This window comes from Mirounga angustirostris, unplaced genomic scaffold (genome assembly GCF_029215605.1).
Source record: "Mirounga angustirostris isolate CCGP_5_RB_7025 unplaced genomic scaffold, mMirAng1.0.hap1 SCAF_1, whole genome shotgun sequence".
NCBI lineage: Eukaryota > Metazoa > Chordata > Mammalia > Carnivora > Phocidae > Mirounga > Mirounga angustirostris.
In genome coordinates this window covers 186,142,408-186,167,301 of record NW_026991709.1, presented here as the reverse complement: position 1 = coordinate 186,167,301, position 24,894 = coordinate 186,142,408, and the positions used below count along the sequence as shown (strand labels likewise).

Here is a 24,894-nt window from a genome sequence, read left to right as displayed (position 1 = left end):
CAAGCCTTGCCTTCTGGCTGGTGAGTGGAGGGCAAGGCCCTAACTCTGGGGCCCTTTAAGAAATAGTGACAGATACAAATCATTTCCTCCCATGTGGTCCGTAGTAGCAGCATCCACGTTTAAACCCAAGTAAGTAAAAGCAATTTCAAGACCATTACTGTTTTGAAAACGTGAACATTACTCATTTGAACCTTTTCCTTTTCTCAGATGTTCTCTACAGCACAACTGTCTTGAATATAATGAGCATTAAAAAAAATACAGTCGCTTGTTCATGCTTTGTCATTAAGGGACCCAGTTTAATTCTCATGAGTTAAAAGTCAGCAGGGCCATATTAAGAGATGGTATAAGCCTGAGAATAACAAGATAAAATTTAGATTTCTTGGTGCTTGCAAATGAAGAGCAACTGCCCATTAACCTGCTCTCAGTGGGGTAAGTCAAGAAACTCCTCTCGTGACTTAGACGTGGAAATGGCGGGGGTGGGGTGACCGAGAAAGCTATTTTGCACAGGTTTCTTTATCAGTTAGAGTCATGCAGTAAAATATTAGAGGAAGAATCTCAATCCAGAAAACTGCTTAGAGGTAAGGTACAGGTCAAGTCTTGTAAACTGAGGAAAAGAGTTTTGAATATTTGTTCTGGAGTGTCTCAAAGTGTGCTGTACATAGCTCCCATTTTGCTCTATACTGGTTGCTACTTCCCAAAGATGTAAAGGACTAGAAAGAACAAAATGCTTTTCTTACATAAAAGAAAAAAAAGAGTCAACAGGGTAAACCTAATACCAGGCTTTATTGGAGCTTTTCAAACCATACCAGAAAATTCTCTCCACCTAGGAGCCTACTATGTCTCTAGAAAGGGGAGCCTGAGACTGACCCTCTGGCAGCCCTGAGTCACAGCCCTCCCCCTTGCTGGGAAACAGAGGTGGCACTGAATCTGCCAGACATTTTCAAATAAGATCTAAGATTTGTTAAGCAATTGTGGAAATTGCCAAATTCACACCCTACAGGATTTCCTATCATTGGTCCTACAGGATAGATATTCCCCTGGGGGAAAAAAAAAGTAGCTAAATACATTTAGGAAGCTCCTGGTGAAGCAGAGTTAAATAAGGGTCTGTATGACTATGTTCTCCGGGTTTTCCAATATGCTGTTGTGCTTTGTGGTTCTCCAGGAGATATGTGTGTGGGGTGGATGAGTGGGGTATCTAGAGTTTTCTAAACATATCTGGCCATGGAGTTCTTTTCTTGAGGTGTGTCTCAAAGGCCTAGACCAGGAAATGGCAAACTATAGCCCATAGGACAGCCTCCTGTTTTTGAAGGTAAAGTTTTATGGGAACACAGCCACATTTGTTCATTTGCTTTTTGTCTCTTTTTGGTTTTTCACTACAACGGTAGAGCTGAGAAGTTGTGACAGAGATTGTGTAGTTGAAAGGCTAAATATTCACTATCTGGCCTTTTATAGAAAAAGTTTGCAGACCCCTTGCCTACACCCCTATGGAACACACTGTGGGAAACATTATTCCTAAGGATATCACCACTGGAGTAAGATACACAGTACAAACATCACAGCCAAGTTTATATCCCTTATTTCTTATTTATCTTGTTCAATAAAACAAAGATTTCCTTTTATAAAACATTTCTTAACCTCCTCCCACCTCCCCTGCTTTGGACAAGGACAGTATGAGCATCACAGTTGGAAACATGTACAGTGTTTCCTCTCTGTCCATGCTAACAATAAAAACTATAAGACACCATTAATCCATTTCTGTATGACTCTCCAGCCATTTGCACCCAAACTCCAATGGTATCAAAAAAGGTTTCCTTACTTGACTGGTTCCCATGACTCCCGCTCAAAGCCCCTGTGAATGGATTGTGCAATTGAGGACTCCATCAAATCCACATATCTAACCACAAGTGGGGCAAACAGGTCTTGCAGGTGTTTGTGAAATTTTCCATTGCACAAATTATCTAGAACAGATAAGCAAAACCTTGGTAAGAACCTACAGTTGCTTTATCAGCATACGATGTACATACAGAAAGGATTATCTTCTATATTAAATATACTGCTTCTAGGGGATGCAAGAAAAAAGGGGGGTATAAAAGCACATGAACAGCACCGAAGCTCATGATTAGATCTGTATGGAAGGAAAATGGAGTTCAAAAATATTTCACCCATTTGTTTCATTCTTCTAAAAAGGAAAAACAATCATGCTCCTTTAAAAAACAGTAAAAACAATAACCGACAACTGTTTTTTAGGTTTTCTCCTTGTACCGGCTCCCCTTCCTCCCATGACATTAGCAGAAAGAAAGAACATTCTGTACCCCTCCCTTCCTTCATCATCTTCTTGGAAGGAAGGTCTATTTTATGCCTATGTATTGCTGTAAGATACTGAAACACTTGGGGTGTTATTTAGCTAGAAATTGTTTTTCATCTAGAAAACATCTTTCAATAAAAATTTCAAAATATGAAGAGGTTAAGTTAATTAGCTTGTTCAAAAGCAAATAAAACACATAGGCATGAATATCGCTTATCATACTGCTCTTGGGTTCTTTTGCCTAGTTAAGAGAGGGCTTCGGTGCAACAGAACATTTGTTGAAAGAAAGAGAAGGGCCATCAGCTGTAAGTTTGGTTTTTTTAAAGCAATAAGAAAACTCTGAAGAGGTTTCACTAGACTGTAGTCTGACTGGGCCAAAGACATTTTAGTGATCTGTTTATCTGCATACTACTTAGGAAAGTCAACCAGTCAAAGATAGTACATACAGTCGGTACGGAGAAAATCATTCAGCAGTTGAAACAGTGGAAAACTGTCCCACGTGTCTGGGGGCTGAACCTCTAATGCTGCATCCATGTCCACTGCAAAAAGTGACAGGAACGTCTCGGCATGCTCCACCATCAAGTCTGACCACCACGCGAAGGCCTTTGAAATTTGGCAGAAAAACAACAGACAAAGAGGCGATGAGCTTCTCTCTCCGACCTAAGATGTGAAGTCAAGCCCTCACTGGTCAAGATTAACTGTGCATCAGCAGGGTTTGGTAATTTTATTGTAAAAAGAACAGCATTTTTGATACAATGGGGCCTCTCAGCGTCCCAAGGCCATGCCTTTTCATCATTCCAGGCCTGCCTCAGAAAGTCTTTATTCTGACCTGCTGGTCGAGGATGCAGCTGTAGAAAGGACAGACGTGGAACTTCTGTTCAATTTACAATAACCCAGTAGGTTTGGAGTCATGCTCTTTGTCATTATCGTTGGCTAGCTCTTGCTCTAAGGTATTCGAATTTGGGAGTTTCTTCACTGTGTTTATGGGTTTTCTGCTGGTCTAACTTGAAAATTTGCAGTTAGGGTTCACTTATATCTACATATCTGGGCTTCATTGTCTATGGTCTCATACAAGCTCAGCAACTCATATTTCTCTATGCATTGGTCATGTTACTCCTATTTCATACCAGGTCACCAAACGTTTGAGTCAAAATCTCTTTAAGCGGGGAGCCTCTGGTTTTGCATCCTGTCTCTAGGAAAGATCAGGTGTAAGCTAGGAAACAGTAAGATTAGGACTTACTTTTCTGGGGGTTGGACACATATGTACATTGAAAACCAAAAAATATCAGTGAAGTAACTCATTTTCATGCACGTGGGTCCTTGGAAATCATTGTGCAGGGTCTCAGGGGCAACATTCACATCGGACTGGGCCAGATGTGAATGCCATTCAAAGGCATGCATGCATGGTGACTAATCATTTCTGGCAGGGAGCATGCAGAATGAGTGACGGTGTCAACAGGCCCCCCCCCTTTTTTTACTGATTTCAAAGAGAGCAGAGAAACAAAAACAAATTGCCAGCCCCTGCTTGTCCCCCACCTCCCCACCCAATGCCGTAAAGTATTTACATTGGAAACACTTTCCGGAGCATTCACCGAAAAAAAGATGGGAAGGCATTTGGAAACATGAAAGATGATTATGGAAATAATTCCATAAATGAAAGAGTTTGTTCAATGGCCAAGCTCTTGTGTGATTTATTAGTTATTTGGGGATATTCTAACAGCCACTAGGAGGCAGAATAGGGGTCCACCTCTCTTCTTTCATGAGATTTCATTTTACTTACTTCTCCTTTATCAACATGTGGCTGGTGTGCAAATTAAATGGAAAAAATCAAGTCATGGACCATTCTGCAAGGTCAGCTTGGCTGGAAATAGACACCTGCTGTTTCCATTTTAATTTACAGTAAAACCTCACTGATTCAGAGAATGAGAGAAGAGAAATGCTCATCTGTCAGCAAAAAAGCTAACTTACGGGGTTTTCTAAAAAGAGGTATCATTTCACTGCTTTCAAATGCAGTCTATAATTGGGCACCAAAGTAAAAGGTATTTGCTGGTTACCATATCGATGTATCATAAATGTAGAAATTTAAAAAAAAATTCTAATAATTGTAGACAAATTGACCTATAAAGTGATGTCAAAGAGACAGAAATTTTAACTTCAGAGGTCCTGATATGAAATTTATGAGCGAGCCTTTAGAATTTCCAGAGAGAGTTGAGATCACGTCAAACATTCTACTTAAGAAAAATTATAAGAGCTGCATCTGCAGTTGAATTGTCACAAGCATTTGTGTCTGAATCGATGAGGTTTTATTGTAGTTTTACTAACTCGGTGTGAGAGCCCTGGGGCTTGGGGCTAGCTCCCCTGACTACCTGACTAAATCCGGCAGAGGAAGAAATCCTCCACTCCACTCCCAGAGCTCTTCCAGCCACCTGTCTTTTAGGCAGAGACTTTCTAAATATTGGAACTTGCTGGAGTCCCACTCCCACCCCCAACCCTATATGGGGGGATGACTCTCATCAATCCTGATGCAGGATATTTGCAAAATCCACAAAGGCACACCAAATGTTGGCTGGTACTCATTCTTTAGTTATTTGATTAATTTTACATCTTCAGGGTGAGTCCAAGTAAACAGTTACTAGGGAGACTGAGTTGCCTTCCCAGACACGATTTTGCTCTAGGATGATAGGAAAAAAGCAAAAACAAAACACAGAACAAAAAACCAATCCTAAATGCCTGAAATTAAAAATGTCTTAGCCCAACCTCATACCTGGTTCTTACCACGTTTATTTAAAAGTTGCAAACCAGAGGCCCTAAGAAGCACCCACTTCTACTATCTATCGAGAACTTAGTCCTTCACTGGAATTTAAAACAATTGAACAATTACCTATAGTTGTTGCATTAATCATCATGTAGACAGACAGCCCTACAAAGAACAATGACTACTCTGATGTGAATTATTACTTTTGAAGTCTGGCAGAGAAACTTAGGATTCTAGAATGAAGATAATTTAAATATAGTAGTTGTAGGAGAAATGAAGACCAAATCTATTTCTGTACACCCAAGGTCATTCCTCCAGAACTTCATCATCAAACCTGACTCTCTGAGAAGGAGAAAAAGATTCTGGCAATGGTAAAACAAACAAACAAACAAACAAACAAAAACACCAAAAAGCCATTATCATAATTTCAATCAAATGAACAGAATCTGTGTGACTGGGTTGGGGCAAGGCAAGCTTTAAAATTAAAACAAAACAAAACAAACAAAACATCCAGACCCAACAACTATATTTATTTTATGCTTGCTCATACAGGTGAATGCTATTTTTGTACATGAGTTAACTCAAAGTTTGTAGGCATCTAAAGTCTTTGGAAATCTTTTCTGAAGACAATAGGGAGATGTACTTTGGCTTCTAAACACTTACCTGGTGTGTTTCATTATTTAAAGGCAAAGATGTATGCTTTAGGAATACAGTCCACCACACTGAACACATTGTATATTTTGTACACAAACTACATGTATATATGTACCCCTCTGTATACCACAATACATATATACATATACATACGTATACATAGAGAGAGAGATTGGGAAGGTGGAGCAATGATACATGAAGGCATAATTTGTGTGCGTGCGCGCGTGTGTGTGAATAACTTTTTCGGCTCTGAGAGCAGAATTAAGCTGAAATTAAGAGGTAAATAAGAGAACTGCTACTGTATCATGCCTGGGCGTATGTGTGATGCATTTCTAGCTGATGAGCATGTTTTCTCTTGGAGCATTTAATTACTTTGTACTGGAATTAAACATGGTTCTAAGGATTATTGTTTTCTTGGTGGGGGAGGCAAGTCTACTTGTCAATTTCATTTGTGCGGTGCCACCGAACAGCATGGATCTATAGCCAAGATCCATGCTCAGGATTGAGTGATTTTCTAGAGTTCATTGAGCACTCAGAATATACAGTTGAGTACTGGTCAGTGGAAAAAAATCTTCATAATTCATTCTCTGGGTAGCAAAACCTCATCTTAATTGTACCAGGGCAAATTCCACTTCTTTAACCATAGCCCAGGGGCTTTTCTTGACCCAGGTATCCCCTGAAATCAGATGGGCAGCTTTTAAAAATTACTGATAGTCGGTCCCTCCCCATGAGATTCTGATTAATTGAGCTGGGGCGAGACCGTGGCATCAGCCATTTTTAAGAGCTTTCCACGTGAGTGCAAGCTGTAAGTGAATGCTAAGAACAAAGGGTGCTAACTTTCTGGACCAGTCCGCCTTGCAATGAGCCTATTCTTCTCTCAACATATTCTGTCTGTACCACTCAGTTGGTACTTTCCACATAGGTTTTGTCCTTTTCATGATCACATATTCATATATTTTGCTTCTTTAGCAATTTGTCCTTAATAATATAACAGCCAAGCTTTGTTGAGAACTTACTATATGCCAGGCAAAACACCAGATGCTTTGCTTAATGTCGCTTTCCATCCCAACAACGACCATCTGAGGTAGATTCTATTGTTACCTCCCATTTACAGGACTAGACAGGTTAAGTAACCAGGTTGAGATCACAGAGCAATGAGGAGGTAAAGCTGGAATTAAAACTCAAGCTTCTCTGGCACAGAACCCAAGCTATTGGCCAATCTGCACTGTACCGTTTGAAGGCTAAGACTACCTTATGTCTCCTTGTCCTTCCAAAAAGCACTGAGGTAGTAGCCTCAGTGCTCAGCAGATAGGTAGTTTTTGATTGCTGATTGAAATTTTTGTGATTGGATGAAATTATTAGTTCAGGAAATAATCTTGTACATTTATCTAAAACCAAACCGAGTCTTCATATTCCAAAGTATGCTGAAGTTTTTAGTTGTAACTCCCCAAGTTAACAAATGAAAATGGAATTGAATTTATTTCTACTCTATGTATTTACCCTGAATGGCTTTTGACTGTGTAAGATTAAAATATTTTTATGATGATGGTTATTAGGGCAGTTTAGGATGATGATTAGCACTTACTGAAAGAAGTGCTTTTTGGAAAAGAAAAAAAAAATATCGGGGCGCCTGGATGGCTCAGTTGTTAAGCGTCTGCCTTCAGCTCAGGTCATGATTCCAGGGTCCTGGGATCGAGCCCCGCATCAGGGTCCCTGCTCAGTGGGAAGCCTGCTTCCCCCTCTCCCACTCCCCCTGCTTGTGTTCCCTCTCTCACTGTGTCTCTCTCTGTCAAATAAATAAATAAAAATCTTAAAAAAAAAAAAAAAAGAAAAAATCTTCTTTGGAATATCAACTTCCCTTTGGTACCTCTTTGGAGGTATGGAAAATATCCATCCTTCCTTAGCCTGTAGCAGCCTCAGAGAATAATGTGATTACAAATCAAGCATGTGTCATTTTTCTTCTTTTACTTAAAAGCACAGCAACACAGCTGTGACTGAGGAAAATGATCTTCTTCGTATCCATGTCTTCAGAAATGTGTAGATTTCGTTCAACATCGTGGGAAAAGCCTCAACGTCCTGATCAGGGTAGGGCCTCTGGAGATGATCTGGTGGGCACCCAGAAAGAACATACTTACCGTCACTTAAGCCTGAAGGGCCCCCAATCTGAAAAGGATGTCCTAGAGGATGGAATAAAAAAAAATTCTAGCCCAACTTAATTTTATATGTCTGGAGGCATGTCCTAGGGTTTCCATGTTTGGAGGGTGTTGATTTGGCCCTTCTCATTCCTGACCGTGTACTGCTGGGTGCTTTGGAGATAGTTACACTCACCTCAAGGGGTCTTCACCCCATTCTTATGAGGATTTTCGGGGAAATCATGATTCTTTGGCACTCTCTCTATATATAAATACTGTATATATGGTTCACATACAGACAGTCGTAGAGGAAGATTAGTATCACTCTGGCCAGCTACGGGTTACTACGGTTGGTACTCATCTGCTGTGAGAAAGGGAAGTACAGACGGACATAGGAAACTGAGACAGGCTAAGGACAGAATCCAGGCAGGTGGGAGGCGCGTGTCGGGATGTAACTGCCGTCGTTGTTAGGTATATCAATCGCTTCATGCACGCACAAGAGAACCCCCACATTTACCCTGCCGTGGAGGGCCACCATTTCACAAGCAGTCCACTGGAAGTTGCTGTTACATTCCTTGGGTCAGTGTTAGAAAGCAGGAGCACCCAGGAAAAGTCCCAGTAGAAGACATGGTACTGGAAGGGCATGCACAGACTATGACAGCAGGTGGCTGGCTCATTCGGTTTAGTCACATACCTCTTTCCCCTGCCACGATCAGCCATGATTGAGTGGAACAGTAGAAAAACAGGGAGGAAATTTAAATATGCAATCAGGCATTAGTCGGGACGGTTGGATTTATGGTGTATTATATATTATTTAACTATACTGTCAATTTTCATTTATCATGGGAATGATCATTTTAAGTGCTTGAGAAATTGCTTTTATGGAAAGCCTTGTTTCCCCTTTAGCTGTAGAATTAACTGGAGAGGAAGAGTGAAAATTAGTGCAATTTTCAAAAAGGTTATTTTAAGAGCAATGATTTTAAATCTCAGTTTTGAAACAAGAGCTGATGAAATAGTTTGACCATAATGGAATCTTGGAATCTTTTTTTTTTTTTTAAGGGTTGTGTTGTTTAAGTCCCTACAGGTTTGGGATTTAGTTAGCCTTGAAATCCCTTAGTTTACAATGATTATCAAAATGATCATTTTTGACAGTGGTTCGTAAAAAAAAAAGAAAAGACAGAAAGCTGTATCTATCTATTAGATGTATGTTGGCGAATTGACAGGTTGAACAACACAGAATAATTTGCTTCCGTCACTGTGTTTAGCAACCTAGGTCATCCGAGATTAACAAATGAAGACTCTAGTGCAAGCAGAGAGTAAATTACAGAGATAAATTCAAAAACATGGCCTGTGATCCACACACCAAATAAAATAAATAAAAACAACAGTGGTAGCAACAACGACAACCACAGAAGACCAAAAAGTATATTGTGTGTTCTGGACAATAACCATATGCTGCTTGAATAAATTATCTTTAAAATATACTCACCTCTTCTGCTTCTTGCTAAAACATCTGAAAACTTAAGCTGAAATGGACAACATGTAACCACTTTTTGCTTGTTTTACACAACCTTCCAAAGGCTTCTCCTTGCAACACTTCCCCTTTCCTTCTGTTTGCAAGGCCAGTTAAAAGAAAATGGGTGTTAAGGAACCTTGTTCATGTCGCTGGTAGGATCAGTTCTGCACTTTCCAGCTAAGGGACACCCAAAAAGACATTTTCCCGCCATGCCTGCTCACCTCTGCGTGGTGCTCCTCATTCTGTTGGAGAACCTCAATGACTAGCTCAGCAAGGCGGATTGTGTCTTCCAGCTTTTTGGCAGGAGTGATTAACCGGCCTACATTTTCTGTAGTACAAGAATTTGTGTTAAAATTCAGCGAAAGCCTCAGGCTAGTTTTGTGGCCGTTAGAACTAGTGGATAAGAAATGTCAAATAGTTACCAATTTTTTTTTAAAGTTTCATGCAGATGTTAAGTGCCACGTAATTAGTAGTGAGCAAACCATAAAGCCATTTTGTTATTATCACCATCGTCCTCAGAATACATATTAAGAAAAAGCAGTGCTCCAGCTTCGAATTTGCATATTAAGCTACCTTAAGTTTATGACAGCCCATTTCAAATTTAGTGACATTTTGTACACATGTTCTTTAAAGACAGCATAAATGTACTATCTTAGATCACCCTCTAGACTGCGTTCATGCTACCTGAAGTGGGAAGCTTACTCTTGATTGCTGTGACATTTGTTTCCTGCATTTATCCCCGAACATTTGATAATACAGCATTGTTTTTCATTACAGGTCTGCACGTTTAACAGGTACTGGAATGTTCATTTTGAACAAACAGAATCAAAGGTCTGGCTGTTTTAAGTTGTCCAGGGAGGAGACTGAAAGTTAAGAGACATTCCTGGGCCATTAGGTAGAAGGCAGGATAGAATCATTAAAAGGGTGTTGGGGGTGGATTACAGGATGAACTGGTGGGAGTTTGTGCCACCTGTTGGTGCAACTGAAATTTTATCAGGCGGGTGGCAACAATGTACTCAAAACTGTTTCTTTGTTTTTAGTTTTGATAGTGTTGATAGCCACAAACTTGACCTGGTTGATGCTGAATCTTTTGTAGAGCTGAATTCATGAATGTTTGGTAAGGTCATTATGTTACCAAAAATTAAAAACTTTTCTCCTGGGGAAAAACAGTAATATTTAAAATACAAAGATTTTCTTGGCCAATGAAATTGCTTCAATTTAACCAGTCTGTACTCACAGGGGATCTTCTATTTCATGTTGAAACCTTCAAACTTTGAAGCCTCAGAGTCCTTTGGAACACATAGAGTGTAATGGCAATAAGGATCTGTTAGTGTGAGTCCATGGGCAGGTATATATGTGCACAAAAAGACTGCCAAAACTTATTTTTATCTCTTCATCTAAAGCAGATATATCTTGGCTTCAGGATTTTCCTAGCTAAAGGAAATATTCAATACTTGACAAGAAGGTTTTGTTGTTGTTTGTGGTGTTGTTGTCTTGGGGTGGGTGGGGTTTAAACAAAGTCATGGGTGACTGCTGATTTACAAAAGAAATTTAAGAGAGCCATATAATTTTCTTTTGTACATTTGTTAGACAGGTGATGAACATGTCAGATGATTAGTAATCTGGGATTTAATAATGAAAAACAAATTCAGTGAAGCACTATGCAAAAAGAGTGTCTCAGCCAATGGAAACTAAGAATGGTAAATGGGGTTGGGTAAGATTGTCAAAGTACTGAAAATTTCAGTCCAACAAGGTCCAATGACTGGTGTGAAAGTGGGCTTTCTGGATTCAGGCCGATGGATCCCTCCCTTGTCTCTACTGTGTACAGGTGGAAATGTGGTTGGATATGGTTAGGGCATGAAGGGGGGAGCGGCGGGGAACATAAATATACAGATCAGGTGGGGAATATCCAACACTCAGAGGAAGGAAATGTGCCGAGTTTAGGGTTGATAGCTCATTGCCTGGTCCGGAGCAATAAATATGTGGAGAGAGAATGAGTGACAAGATTGACTTCTACGCTTTTGGGGCACCTGGCCTGTGTATAGTTTCATAAATGGGCTATCATAATTTCATCAGTAGACTTTCAGGCATTTCTACAAACATACTGTGTATATATGTTTGAGTAATATGTGTAGAATGAGGTATTTGCATTTTGATAGTAAATATGCATAAGCTACTATTTTTTATTAGTTGGTATTCACATTTACCCATCAATTTGCAAATTCCTCATCCTATGCTTATTACCCATTCGACACATACACCCACATACACACATCACACACTTACATACATTTTCTAGTAACCAGACAAGCCTGCACATTAATACAAATCTGCAGGAAATCCCACTTGGGGCACATCTTTGAAATCTCTTGCTTTGAGAATAAAGAACATTCTTGCTATGAGGCGAGAACATTGTCCTTTGCATGGAATACTCACCAAATCTAGGGGAGTTCTAGCTGTACATGACATATGATATAGACATGAAGTAATTCCCACCAATATTTTTATGTATTTTCATTTAAAGACCGTGAATGATTTTTATGTTTGGAGAAATCCAAGATGCTTAAGCTAGGACCACCTGAAGATTTGTTTTGATATGCAGTACTCTTAGACTGACTACAATATATATTGGTAGATACACATAAAGTGTACATGTGCATGCAACCATTCTAAGTGTGAGCACATGTACACAGATATGTGTATGCCTGATGTATATATACAAACAGTATGTTTAATAAAACCTTTTGCAAGTTTACTTTAACATGCAACCATTAAAATAAGCAAGTTTAGGATCCTTTAATCTAGGATGCTTGATCTTCCAATTAACCCACGTAGCAGACTTCCATTTACCATTAATTAGCTGCAATACCATTATCTATAGATCAAACCACTTTATTGAGACATGACGCTGTTTTCTTCTTCATTTGCATATCTAACTGACTAGCTAAGTGGCAAAAATGGTGCTAAAAACAACTTCTCTAAGATGTTGTCTTTAAAGAAAATATTGTGCAAAATCCTCTAGCACGTCCTCCCTCCCCCCGCCCCCCCCCATCAGAGGTCAAGAAGAAATTTGTGCTTAGACATGATTTTTTTTTTTTGTCACTTCTGCTGTCTTGAAATGGATTGCAACATCACTATCACCCAATCTTGTACTAGCTGGAGCACTGAAGAAGGGGAGCTGTAACTACCATATACTTAGTAAACATTTCATACAACAGAACTGAAGCTCATAACATATAAAAAAAATCGTCATGCAAAATGTTATGCAACAACAATGTTATTTTGTGCTGACATTGAGATTTGAAAATGTTGCATATGTCAGACATAGCTAGACAAAAAAATGTGGACATTTGGAAATAAATGCTCTCTTTCGACTGTCTCAAAACCTACAGTGTCAAACTTGAGAGCCTGAGCCTCAGCTTAGTGTTCCAAACCGAAACAAAATTTCAAGAAGAAAAATGAACAGAAAAGCAAACTAAACTAAAAAGCTGCTGAATAAAGTAATGGTAGAAGTTTACAGTACTTGGTTGTGGCCTAGGCATGCCTTTGAGCCTCCGATATAACATGCTGGTCTGCTTTTGGGTGGGTGGAGGAGGCCCAGGAGGTGGCGGGGGAGCTGCTCAGGGAGGTGAGGAGAGACAGTAAAAAAAGGAAAGAGACAACGTGACTTTCACAAAGGTGACCAGGAAGATGATAAAGTCTGAAAAGAAAAACCAAACAAGCAACAATGATAGAACACAGACGGAGGACTGCTGCTTTCCTGGAGTTACTGCAGTATTACAGAGGTGTGACATTGTGTGACAAGGGACGGGACTCTTACCAGCGTCACCCATACTACCCTACCGAGACACTCAGAGGCTGAACGCAAACACTGGATGCCTTTCTCCAGATGGATACACATGAATGATGATGGCAGCATCATTGACAGAAAGAAGATACACTTTTGTTCAATGAAGAACGCCTCTATGTGAATAGCTGCTTCCTCTTCCCAGTGATCAGACTTGACGGATTCATAGCTGGAAGATCTGGCTTCTCACCCTCAATACGCTACTTAACTTTCTCATGTAACCTTCCACCTTCTCCTTAAACTTCTCTGTGCTTCCGGTTCCTCAGCTATGAAGCGAGAATATTAGTATCTTTCTTTACATACCTTGCGGGGCTGATGATAAGAGCAAATAAAACAGTGCGTGGACAGATCTCTGTAAAGCCTAAGGTGCCTAAAAACGTTTACTGTTCTCTCCAACACTGTGAGAAGGCAGGAATTAATTGCTTTACAAAAGCAGATGAAGGGCCATTATTAGTTCAAGTGATCTAGGGAATATTCTTGCTCCCTTTGTGGAATTTCAACATGTCAAAATCTGTCATTTTGGGGAAAAATGTGTGGTATCTGATTGTTTCCAGCTCATTTAATTATTTTCAATTTGAAATTCTCGTGGCTTTTATATTGTGGGTTGAATCATATATAAAAACTTGCCAGCTTATCAAATATGTTACTTGCTATTCCAAATGTTAGAATACTGTAATCAGCACTTGACCCATCTGTCATGTGGTTTACGATAACAGCACAGCAAACATCCTATAACAATAGCCTCTCCTTCAATACACACACAGAGCACTATCAGCTTCTACAATTCTCTCTCTTTAATGAGTGTCTCATTAATCTTAGACCTGGTCCTTTTTAATAGTTCCTCATTTATAAAGCAATCTGTATGGTGAGGGGGGACATACTACATTGCCAAGTTTGCTTCTTGGTTTGCTTGAATTTTCAGCTGGGAAAATGAATTTTACTGCAGGCTTATAGGAAATGGAATTCTAGCAACATTGATAAAAATATAAGAAATAAGGCTAAATATAATATTCTGGTAAAACCATCTATTGAAAGAAAAAGTTGATGAGGTCTTTTGCTTGTGGGACCACCTCAGTGTTTTGAATGCAGGACTAAAAAAAATATTTACCAGTCTCCTCTTATTTAAATCTTTTGTTTGGAAAATACTGTGCCTAAGTAGAATTTGGAAAAATCAGTGTTGAATTAAAGCTATTTAGAGGACGGCAACTACTGATCCTTTATAAAAAAGTACTCCATATTTTAATATATTTGTTAAAATCTGGTTTTCCACTTACAGCTGTACTGAAAGTTAGGTGCATCTCTGGTAACACATCTTCATGGCTCTTTCCGTGAATGTGTGTTACCTGAGCATGCAATTCTCATGGCAACTTCTTACCCAGATAGCTGAGCCTGTGTAGAGAAACACTTGACCTGGTGGTTTATAAAACAATGAAATGTCCCCGGGCTGATCCAGAACCCACCCATGAGGCAGCCGATACATATTTCAGCTCAGTGGGTCTTGATGAAAATTCGTAAAGGGATTCCCTCCTGCCAACTGCCTGTCCAGAATTCTGACAGTGAGGTTTGCCACCATAGAAAAACACGCTCCCTATTTTTTTTCCTCGCAGAGCAAAACAAAAACATCATACCTTGGTTTCCAACTTCATTTACCCAATTACCATTGCTCATGTTTACACAATTAAATCTGCTTGGCTTCCAAAGAGAGAGTTAAATGTGACTGCAGAAAAACAAAAAGAGAATTCCTCTACATGCTCAGCTAAGCCAAGGAAGAGAAGCATCCAGGAGTGAGAGACACTCCAATTAGCGCTTAAATAACCTGACCATCTCTGCTTCCAGCGAGGGAATTGCCAGTCCCTGAAATATCATATGAGAGATGGATATGGTTGATGGAAAGCCCACTTACCACCAACTTCCAATCTATTGATGTGTTGCTGAAGATGACAGTGTTAGTATTATGCTATCACTGGAAATAACTAGCCTGTAGCACTTTGCTACAATTTGGGAGTGGTGGTGGTGGGGGGGGTGGGGGGCAAGAGCTAGAGTAGGAATAGAAAGCTAAGTAGATTGCCACGACCTGCTTTCCAGAGTACCCTGCCTCTCTAAAATGATGGGTCCATGGAGCATAATTCAGCATAATTTCTTCAGTGAGGTTATCCATTATATACACTTGATGCCTTGCATCTTCATCACTCCCTTTCAGAAGATTTCATCTCTAGCACAGTATAAAGTATATGGTAATAAAGATGTGGATGAATCATGGGTTGTTTTCTCTACTATTTTCCTGGTAGCCATCTTTCTCTTCCCTATAAGGCCATGGGTGGCATGGCCTATCCATTCTATCCCCAAAATGTCTCTTGATTTTTTCTTCCACTGTATTAGGTCATGTGCCCACACTCTTGCTGAGGGGGTAGACATGCAATTCATCTCATCATCTCTACCTCAACTGTTGCTAAAGACTGCCAGCCAGCCTTTAGTCCCGTTCCTCCTCTGAAGTTCATTGTCTATGTAGCAGCCAGAGTGACCTCGTAAAGCACACATCTGAGCCTGTCATACCCCTGCTCAGAAGCCTTTACGAGATCCCTTCATAACAAGAGCTATACCTTCATATGCCATAACAAGAGTGCCTTTATAACACAGGTCCACCTCCTCTGTTGATACCTCTACTTGAGCACATATGGCCCTTAAAAATAGCAAATCATATTCAATGTCAGTCTCTACCTATGCCCAATGAATTTTGTATTTCTAGGGGCTAAAGAAGTTCCTGGCAGGACCCTGGGGCTGGTCCTCAAATACTGGTGGAAGGAAATCCTCAGTGGATTCTACCCAATGCAGTGCTTTGATGGAAAAACAAATACTCTGTAGTTGCAATATGCTTATAGCTATACAATAACTTTATCTGTTACCAAAAGCCCCTGGCTACTTAACAAATATACTAAACTAAATCACTGAATAGTAAACATCATAACTTAAACTTCCAAATCAGAGAACAACTTCGGGTGTCTTGATGCAATCAAAAATGATTTAAGATCATTTAAAATACTTTTTATTTAAATTACATTGCATCAACAAGGAAGAAATAATGCTATTACAATATGTTTCTTCTCTAGTTTTGTATCTTTGTACCCTAAATCAGGCTTTGCTCTTAAGACTGAACTGTTGCACTTAAGAAAAATAAACTTAATTTTGGATGGACACAGTAGTGGACATCTGTTATTCAAGTATGTACAGTAACCTTCCTCAGGAGAATTGCCTCTCTACTCCACATGGTTCTGGTGGGAATGTCAGGCAATAACTTCCACAAATACAAGGGCAGTCATATGAGCCAAGCCAGGCCAACCACAGCACCCCACTTGATCATGGGTGATATGATTGGTTCAGGGATTAACATGTGACTCAAGCTGGGCCAATGAGGCCCTTCTCTGAAATATTATACAATTGCCTGGAAAGGAAAATTCTTATTCTTCTAGGGTCGTCTGCTAGGATAAAAGCCTGGTGCCATCTATAGCCATGTTGTTCCCAACCCCTCTATCATGACTCCCAGTCACATTAAAGAAGCCTGCCAGCAGTTGGAGAGATCAAAACACACTAAAATTCTTTATCCCTGAGTCCAGTTCCTCCATGCATTTCCTAGCTACGTGGGGGAAAAATTCCCTTCTTGCCTAAGCTTTTTGAGTTTTTTGTTTTTGTTTTTTTTGTTTTCTTTTTTGTCACTTGCTATAGTAAGAATCCTGCTTTAATGATTAAATATCCATGCAGTCCCCAAATAAGCTTTTATGTATATGATCACAAGCTCTCTGGGGCAGGATCCTGGCGCATTTGGAAGGATGGTCAATAGAGGCAAACACTTCAACAAGGACAGGAATACCCCATACAGTTCTTGGGGAATCAGCCCTCGACTTCCAGGACATCTCCTCTTGGGAATGCTTCAAAGACCCTGGCTTAGGTAAAATCTCCTTGTACTGCCTTCCTGCAGCACCTTACATTTCCCTTTACATTTCAGCAGAATATAATTACTTGTTTTACATTTGTGTTCTCTACCTTATTATAAGCTCCCAGGTAGGGACCAAGGCTACTTTTGCTCATTGCTCTGGTGCCTGGCAGAGCTCCTGGAACTTTGTGGGTATTTAACAGATATATGTAGAGCTTTATTGCAATGTTTTATTTTGAAGTTTATGATAAAACAATAAATCAACTTCCCCCTAGATTTCATTGACATCCCAATGGCAATCCCTGGGTCAGTAGCTTCAGCATCATGTGGGAGCTTGTTAGAAATGCAGATTTTTCAGGTCCCACCCAAGACCTACCAAATCAGAATCTACGTTTTTAACAAGATCCTCAGGGACTTGTATGAACATTGAACTTTGAGAAGCATTGTTTTATATTCTATTTCCGAAATCAAATAATATGTCTACACTACACATCTGGATTTAGAAGTTTCTTTTTAAATAAAATAAATGATAACAGCTAATATATATAATGAGTATTTACTATGTGCCAGGTAGTGTGCTAAAAGCTTTATTTGGAATATGTATTTTAATCTTGCCAGCAACCCTTTGGTGGAGGAACCATTATCAGCCCTTTTTACAGAAAATAAAAATGAGGCTTAAAGAAACTCATTGGACCCAAAATAGTGATTTAAGTTTTTGGTGTAACAATTCCTGAGTGCTCAGGCTGGTTCTGAAGTAGTGTTTTCTTGGAGCTGTACATAAAGGATGCTAACTGGACATCATCAGCTGTCATACTGAAAACTCATGCCAGCTAATGGATTATGGGTGGGGCCATTATCTTGTGGCTGAAAGATAAGGTGGGCCATGGGGTGGGGGCTCCTGAATATGTGCAGGACCTTGGACCTATGGGAAGTTTGACTGGAGACAGGAAAAGCTACAAAGTGTTGACTACAGAATCTGCTTGGCAGTCCTTTGGATGTGTTTGACCTGCTCTAGCAAGTTTCTGTGAATTGTAGAGAAAAACAAATCCTCAGTTCTTTGGCAATCTTAGAGAATCTCAACTGCTCAAGAAGACGTCCCAATGAAAGGATTTTGATAATGATCTGGTCCCGAAAGGACTGCTCTGGTTTCTGTTTGTTTGTTTGTTTTTTGTGTTCTTCCTGGATCAAAAGTTGTAGACACTTTGGAACTCAGTCACTGAATGAATGGATATTGTCCAAATTGGAAAGGCTGCATGGTGGAAAGAAACAAAAAGGGATGTTTTTGAATTTAGAAAGATCTGGGTTCAAATCCTTCTTGAGAACGTCACTTATTCTCTCTGAATTTGTAAAAGGGGCAATAATGAAGCCTTATTTATAGGACTAAAGTACAGATTGAATTAGATCCTCCATGTAAAGTCCTCAGCATAGTGCTTGGGCCCATAGGTGGGCTATCTATCTATCTATCTATCTATCTATCTATCTATCTATCTATCTAATCATATAATTCCTTGGCATATTTGAAGGAAAAATTGTTTTATTTCAAGTTCCAGTAGAATCCTTATGATGCTCAGAAAATTATGCAAGTATTTAGCCAAGAATTGAGGCAAAACAGCAATAGTAGTGTAGACTTTCTCAGAGCTTACTGGGTTCAGAATGTGTGACAGCTTAAATGAAATGTATTTAAAATTATAGAATTCATTTGCAGGAGTCACAGTTTTTCTTTCATAGAGTAGCAGCCTTTTACATCGTTTTTTTTTTTTAAGAGACTGTAATTAAACAGAACATTTAATTTCTAATAATGCCACCAGACAGAAAGCATAAGTCCACCAAAATGCCATATGCCGAGTCCCATAGCTTCTTGAAGTACAGCCTGACTAAAGAACTCTGTAGCTGTCCACCCCAGGTTACACAGGTGACTCCAGCTGTGCCCTGCCCCCTCCATCAGTTGGTTTTGCATACCCATCTGCATGTTTTTGCTTTGTTCCCCCTAAGAAAATTGAAGAGGGAAGGGGAGGGTAAGAAAAAAAGATGTAAAGGTCAGGGAAGAAGCAATTACGATGATTGCGATTTAGGTCTGCTTTGCCTAGAAGAGGTCCGGGACATACCAAGCTTCAAACCATCTCTGCTTTGACCTTAACCTTTTAGGTCTAGTTTTATTCTCTTTCTGCTACCCAGTTCTTTCTGTCCATCATGGTATGGACAGGATGATTTTTCTGGAATGTAAATTACCAAGCTATTCCCTTGCTTAAAAAGCCTTCACCTTTGGAAGTGAGACCTGTGGAGTTTTTCCCTTGAAAAATCCATATGCATGCAAACATTGGCATAGATTCCAGGTTAAGAACCTCTGGCCCAGGAGATATAATCTGAACCCCATTATTAAGGCATATATCAGACCTTGCCTCCTGCATGCATTGCCATCATCAGCACCCATTACTGCCATCATTGCACCTTGTCTTGCAATCACACTGAATTACAGAGTATTTAAGAGTGTGGCCTCTGTCTGGGCTCAGGTTCTGCCTCTACCACTTACTCTGTTAGGAGTGTGTTTTTAACCTGTGCTTCAGATGGCTCCTCTCTAAAATGTGAATAATAGTAGTATCTAACTCATAAGGGGTTTTGAGGATTAAATGAATTAATACATATAAAACACTTATACCTGGCACATAATACACATTGAATAAGAATTAGCTATTTTTTTAAACAATTAGCTATTTTTATTAGCTATACAGTTTTGTGAATTTGCACATATTCTATCTAGGATGCCTTTCCACTTTCCAATCCCAGCTCCCTTTCACTGATTCTGATTTATCTTTCAAGATGCATTCAAGCTCACCACCCTTGTGGAAACGTCCATGGTTTTCTGATAATGCACTCTTACACATCACTCTATCAATTGGTGTTACCGTGTACTGAATTTGTAATTTACACTTAGACACCCATTTGCATATATGCTCCATAAGGTTAACAGCTACTTCCCTCTTGTTTACTAGTCCCTGGCTTTCACAACTGTACCTGGCATATGGTAGGCTCCCACTAAGCACTTGTCTAATGAATGAATAAATGAATGAATGGATGAGTGGACGGACGGATGGATGGATGAATGAATGAATGAATGAATGAATACCTTCTCTTTCAGGGAGAGAAAGGCTCATGTGTTTTGAACATAGGTTTGTGAGTCTTCAAATACCTCTTGCTAGCTTGGTGCTTGGCATGTGCACAAAACTGCTTTCTGAATTGATCTGAACTGCATTCAACTTTGATTAAATGAAATATGTTTCATTACCTTTTGAGGATTTTTTAGACTTAAAAACAATGATCAAAAGCATGTATTTATTAAAGTTTTAAGTTAAAGCTTTCCTCAAAATATGCTCAGAAGTTTGGGGACCAAACAAGAAGAAAATTTCCAAAGCCAGAGAACTCTCTAAGATCTTTCCTCTCATGAAACTCCAGCAACAGCCTGTGCTTAGCCACCCTCTGCGTGCATCCTGTCTCATCACACGATACGTACAAGAACAACATGGACACAACTTCTCTCTGTCTTGGCTGATAAACATTCATCAAAGAACACAAACTTCTCATTAGGGCAGAAAACAGAAAAAATAAATGAAAAACAAAGAGGAAGAGTAGTTCGGTTCAGTAACTTTTGTTTTTTTTTTAAGCACATGAGGCCAAATCACTGAATCCTGAAACCAAAGATGAAACGAAGCTCCGCAGCAAACCAGAGTTCTGTTCCTTCAAAGCTTATGCCTTTACATAAATTCTGCTCTATAGAGGTCAACATCTAATGGGCAAGAGATATAGTTAGACAGCACAAATTAACTCCTTAAGTATCATTGCAACCCCACATCAGTCTTTGGGAGCCCATACGTTAAGGAGCTCTTAAAAACAAAAACGAAAACAGAAACTCAATATAACTCAACAGTCCTGATAGTTTGTAATGCATATACAGTTGGTTCACCTGCATCCTTTTGATTCTCTATTTGAAAGAGAGAGCACAACAAGGAGAGAAGAGAGAGAGAAACAAGAACACATATGCAGGATTAATGAGCAAATGGACCAAAATGCCCCCCACTTATGTGTGATACATGATATTGGAAGGAAAAGGTTGCCCTTGGGTTCCCACCGCCCCGAAGCGTGGGGGCCAGCAAAAAAAGGCTCCTTCACAGAGGTGGAAAATGCTGCACAAATAGAAAATTAGTAAAATTAAGTTTAATGTGAAATCAAGCTATGAAACATACACGAACTCTCCAAGTGACAATTAAGTCATATGTTCTAGCCAGAGCTTAGAGGACAAGGACAAGTCAAAATCTCCAGAGAGAACAAGGAAAAGCTTCCCAGCTTGAAAGAGAATAGACAGGAGGCATATAAGATCTAATTTTTACAGAGAATGGACCACCTTGCGTGATCTTATACCCAAAATAGTTTGACATCTTAAACATGGAAAAGAAGGCATGATTTTGCCCCAACTGTCCTTTATCTGACACCTAACGCATTGCTCCCGGCCTAGCGGCTACCTTTTCATTGTGTACCAGTGACAAGCACTTTACATATTGGGGTTACACACAAGCAAAGTAAAAATGCATTCAGGTCACAGACAGAGAATAACTGAAAAACTTACGGACAAATCTGAGTTTACCACAAACAAATGGCTTAATTGTCTAACCTGTTTTAGGCTGATAAAAAGTGACTGGACTTCTCACACTGGGTTTCACAGACAGAATCAACAGACAAGCCAATGCTAAAAAACTTGAAGCAAGGAGAGTGAGTTGGTTTGGATCTGGATTTTCTTGAAATAATGAAAACAGAAAGAGTGAAGACAGCATGGCGAGGAGGTGGTAGGTACTCACGAATGGTTAAATCCATCACTTGGGAGGCCAAGCAGAAGACAGGATGCTCATACATTTCTCTCTTTTTCCCTATAAAAGAGGATTTGGGCATGCAAGAGGCTTAGGTCAGAGGTAAAGAGGTTAAAGGTCATAGGTTAGAGGAATACGTTACATTAGCTCAAAGGAAAATAGCCACAGAGTATTTTGGGATAAACACAGGATAAAAGAAAAAGGAGTTTCAAAATTGGAGATCTACTGGATTAACCATTCAGCATGCCGTGAGTCACGTGAGTCACGAGAGAGATTGTGACCATGATTTTACACGTCTCTTTAGAATTGTTTGCAAGAGTACAATGACCAAAAACATCATGAGTAAAGGGAAACAGAATTTCATTGATTTAAGGCTCCAAGATACTAAGGATTTCAGACTTTAGTATCTAAGGCTCTTGAGGTATTTCTTCATAAACATAGTCTCCAGCAATATCACTACAACTTCTTTCCAAAATTCTCAGGGGACTAAGCTGTTAGTGCTCACAGAGGGGCTCAAATGTAAAAATGTAAGATTTCTTTTCTGAGCATAGGATCGGAACCTTGTAAAAGAAAGTTGTTTGGTAGTAATATCTTCAAAGCTGCAATGTCTCAGCCTACGGTGGACTATGTTCATGAAAGAAAACCTGATACATGCAGCCAGAGGATGTTGGGTTGTCTGAATTAACAATCCCAGCATGCTTTGAAATTGGTGTCACAGCCACTTTTGCAGAGGTAACATCACAAAGTGGCTGAGCCAATCACGGACAAGGAAGGAGAGAAGCGGAAGAGAGCAGGTAGTGTGGAATGAGGTACTTCTCTGAAAAGAGAGTTGGAAAAAAAAAGATTGGTTTCTTCAAAGAATCCCCAGACCTAAAAGTCACAGTGCAAAAGATAATTAACACAACCAAGAAGAATTGAGGCACAAAAGGAAATTACAGATCAGCTGATCTACTTTGGAAATGAATGCATTTTTACTTACAGATCTTAAAGTTTGTTTTTGGATATATTTATCTGAAAGAAGAGAGCAGATCTTACCAAAAGACTAGTAATAGCTAGACCAAGGCCTACGAGGCAGCAGCCATGGCAACCGAACGTTTCTTGATCCCATCCCATCTCTGGCCTTGCCTAGAATTATTAGGTACCTGGTTGACTTTACCAAATACAACCAATCATTATGTCCTGGGAAGGTAAATGCTAGAACAATGATTTGCTAACATAGCCCTTTAATGATCTTCTTGTTCCTCTATTTTTGTCACTCATTACCAAGTCAAGAGTTGATAAACGTCCTTTTAGTGCCCAATTCTTAAGTGTTTCTCCCTGGGTGCATAGCAATGAATTCATTACCACTGGTACACAATTTGCATTGTCAGACAGACAAAATTGAGAGAGGGAGGACATGTAATGTACAGAACACTGCGATTTGACATGATCTTAACCTAATTCTCTAAGGAAACAAGGACTTCAGCAGGGTAAGTGATAGGGTTTTGGTGGTTGGTTAGACTTTTTTTTTTCCCCAGTCAAGTCCTGAAGGCAGACAATGGGCATTTGCTGGTTTTAGTCAGGTGTTTCACATGTGAGAGAACATCAGATTCCAGAATGCGGACACACTGAGTTTTGCACACAGAACTTCCACATTTATACACTTACACCACTGGTCAAGTTGGGTGTGGTTTTCAAATCACCCTATAGCAGCCAACAGGGTAACAATGAAAAGTGATTAATACCTTTGCAAATGAATAGGTCCCAAAGAACCATATCTTCTCAAGTAGAGTTTACTCAAAGTGTCTTTTGGGTGATTACTTGGTCATCAGTGCCTGCTTCCCTAAAACTTGAGAGGGCAGTGGTAACAACCATCCTAGGTCTGGAGCAACAAGAATGAATGAGATCTAAAGCAAACCTGGAGCCATCAGAGACAGCTGGACACTAACCTGCCATCAAGTTTGAAATGTTACCAAAAGACAAGATACTTTCAAGGGGCAAGAAAGAGTTAAGCAAAATCTTGATGTTTCGTTCCATGCTTGTTCTACCTCCACAGTGCTTTGTTTTTCTCTACTTAAAGAAGTTAACAATCCTACAGAACTCTTTCATAGGAAAACAGTCACAGAGCAAACTTAGTGACAACACAGACTCTCAGGAGGACCTTAGTTATCTGATCACATCCTATATTCAGTATTCTTCCCCTACAAAGACTGTTCCCTGCGCCCCTGTTCTTCATTCATTTATCTGGCCACAGCCAAGGAAGTGTTCACATTTCAAGTGCTTTCAAGTTTCAATTTAACATACTCAGATGGACCACTCTTTTCTGGTGCCCATTAGAAAAGACAGATTCTTCTTCCCCAGGGAGGTATACCAAAATTTAAATTAAAAAATGGGGGCAGAAGGGAGCCTTACCTTCGATTTTAGCATATTCTGATAGCCGGGAATAGTTGACTAAAGCAGCCTGCTCTAGACATTTCCGGATGACTGTTTTTACCTCCTCTTGTGGTACTGGGGTCACGATATCTTTCATCAAAACCTTTCAGTGGAAAGAAAAAAGATTATTAAGATGGTTCAACCAAATGTGTTACTCATTTATATTTCTTAAAGAGCTCAAGTTTAAAATGAGTTGTGAATGCCTCCTTGTGACTTAATATTGATTGAGAGCCATCGTTAAAAAGAAAACACAGAACTGTAATGCACAGTTAGGATGGCAAAGCCCATCTATGAATCGGGGAAGGGCCAGGAACATATCTTCAATATATGCTAACTATTTGGGAGTCTGGAGATAAAATATCTAGAGTTTTGGCAGTTTCCTTGCGTTTATTCTGGTATTTGATGAATGGTAAACGAAGCCTTGAAAAATGACAAACTAGGTCATTCAACTACAATATTTCATTACGATTATGTTCGTGTCTGTATCTA

At 39.6% G+C, this 24,894-nt stretch overlaps 1 protein-coding gene across 7 annotated transcripts in view; it reads right to left on the bottom strand.

Moving 5' to 3' along the window:
* The window catches only part of CADPS (calcium dependent secretion activator), a 484,463-nt gene that overhangs the window by 90,785 nt on the left and 368,784 nt on the right, over positions 1 to 24,894 (bottom strand). For 3 of the 7 annotated variants that reach the window (XM_064576395.1, XM_064576401.1, XM_064576404.1), the window contains 4 exons: positions 24,385 to 24,508; positions 9,584 to 9,690; positions 2,752 to 2,908; positions 1,817 to 1,958 (listed from right to left, as the gene is read on the bottom strand). In XM_064576395.1, coding sequence (XP_064432465.1) covers positions 1,817 to 1,958; positions 2,752 to 2,908; positions 9,584 to 9,690; positions 24,385 to 24,508 — 530 coding nt within the window. Of the gene's footprint in view, positions 1 to 1,816; positions 1,959 to 2,751; positions 2,909 to 4,085; positions 4,107 to 8,540; positions 8,550 to 9,583; positions 9,691 to 14,317; positions 14,327 to 21,095; positions 21,114 to 21,984; positions 22,054 to 24,121; positions 24,134 to 24,384; positions 24,509 to 24,894 lie in introns of all 7 variants that reach the window. The other 4 variants (XM_064576387.1, XM_064576381.1, XM_064576399.1 and 1 more) reach the window with 4 other exon arrangements.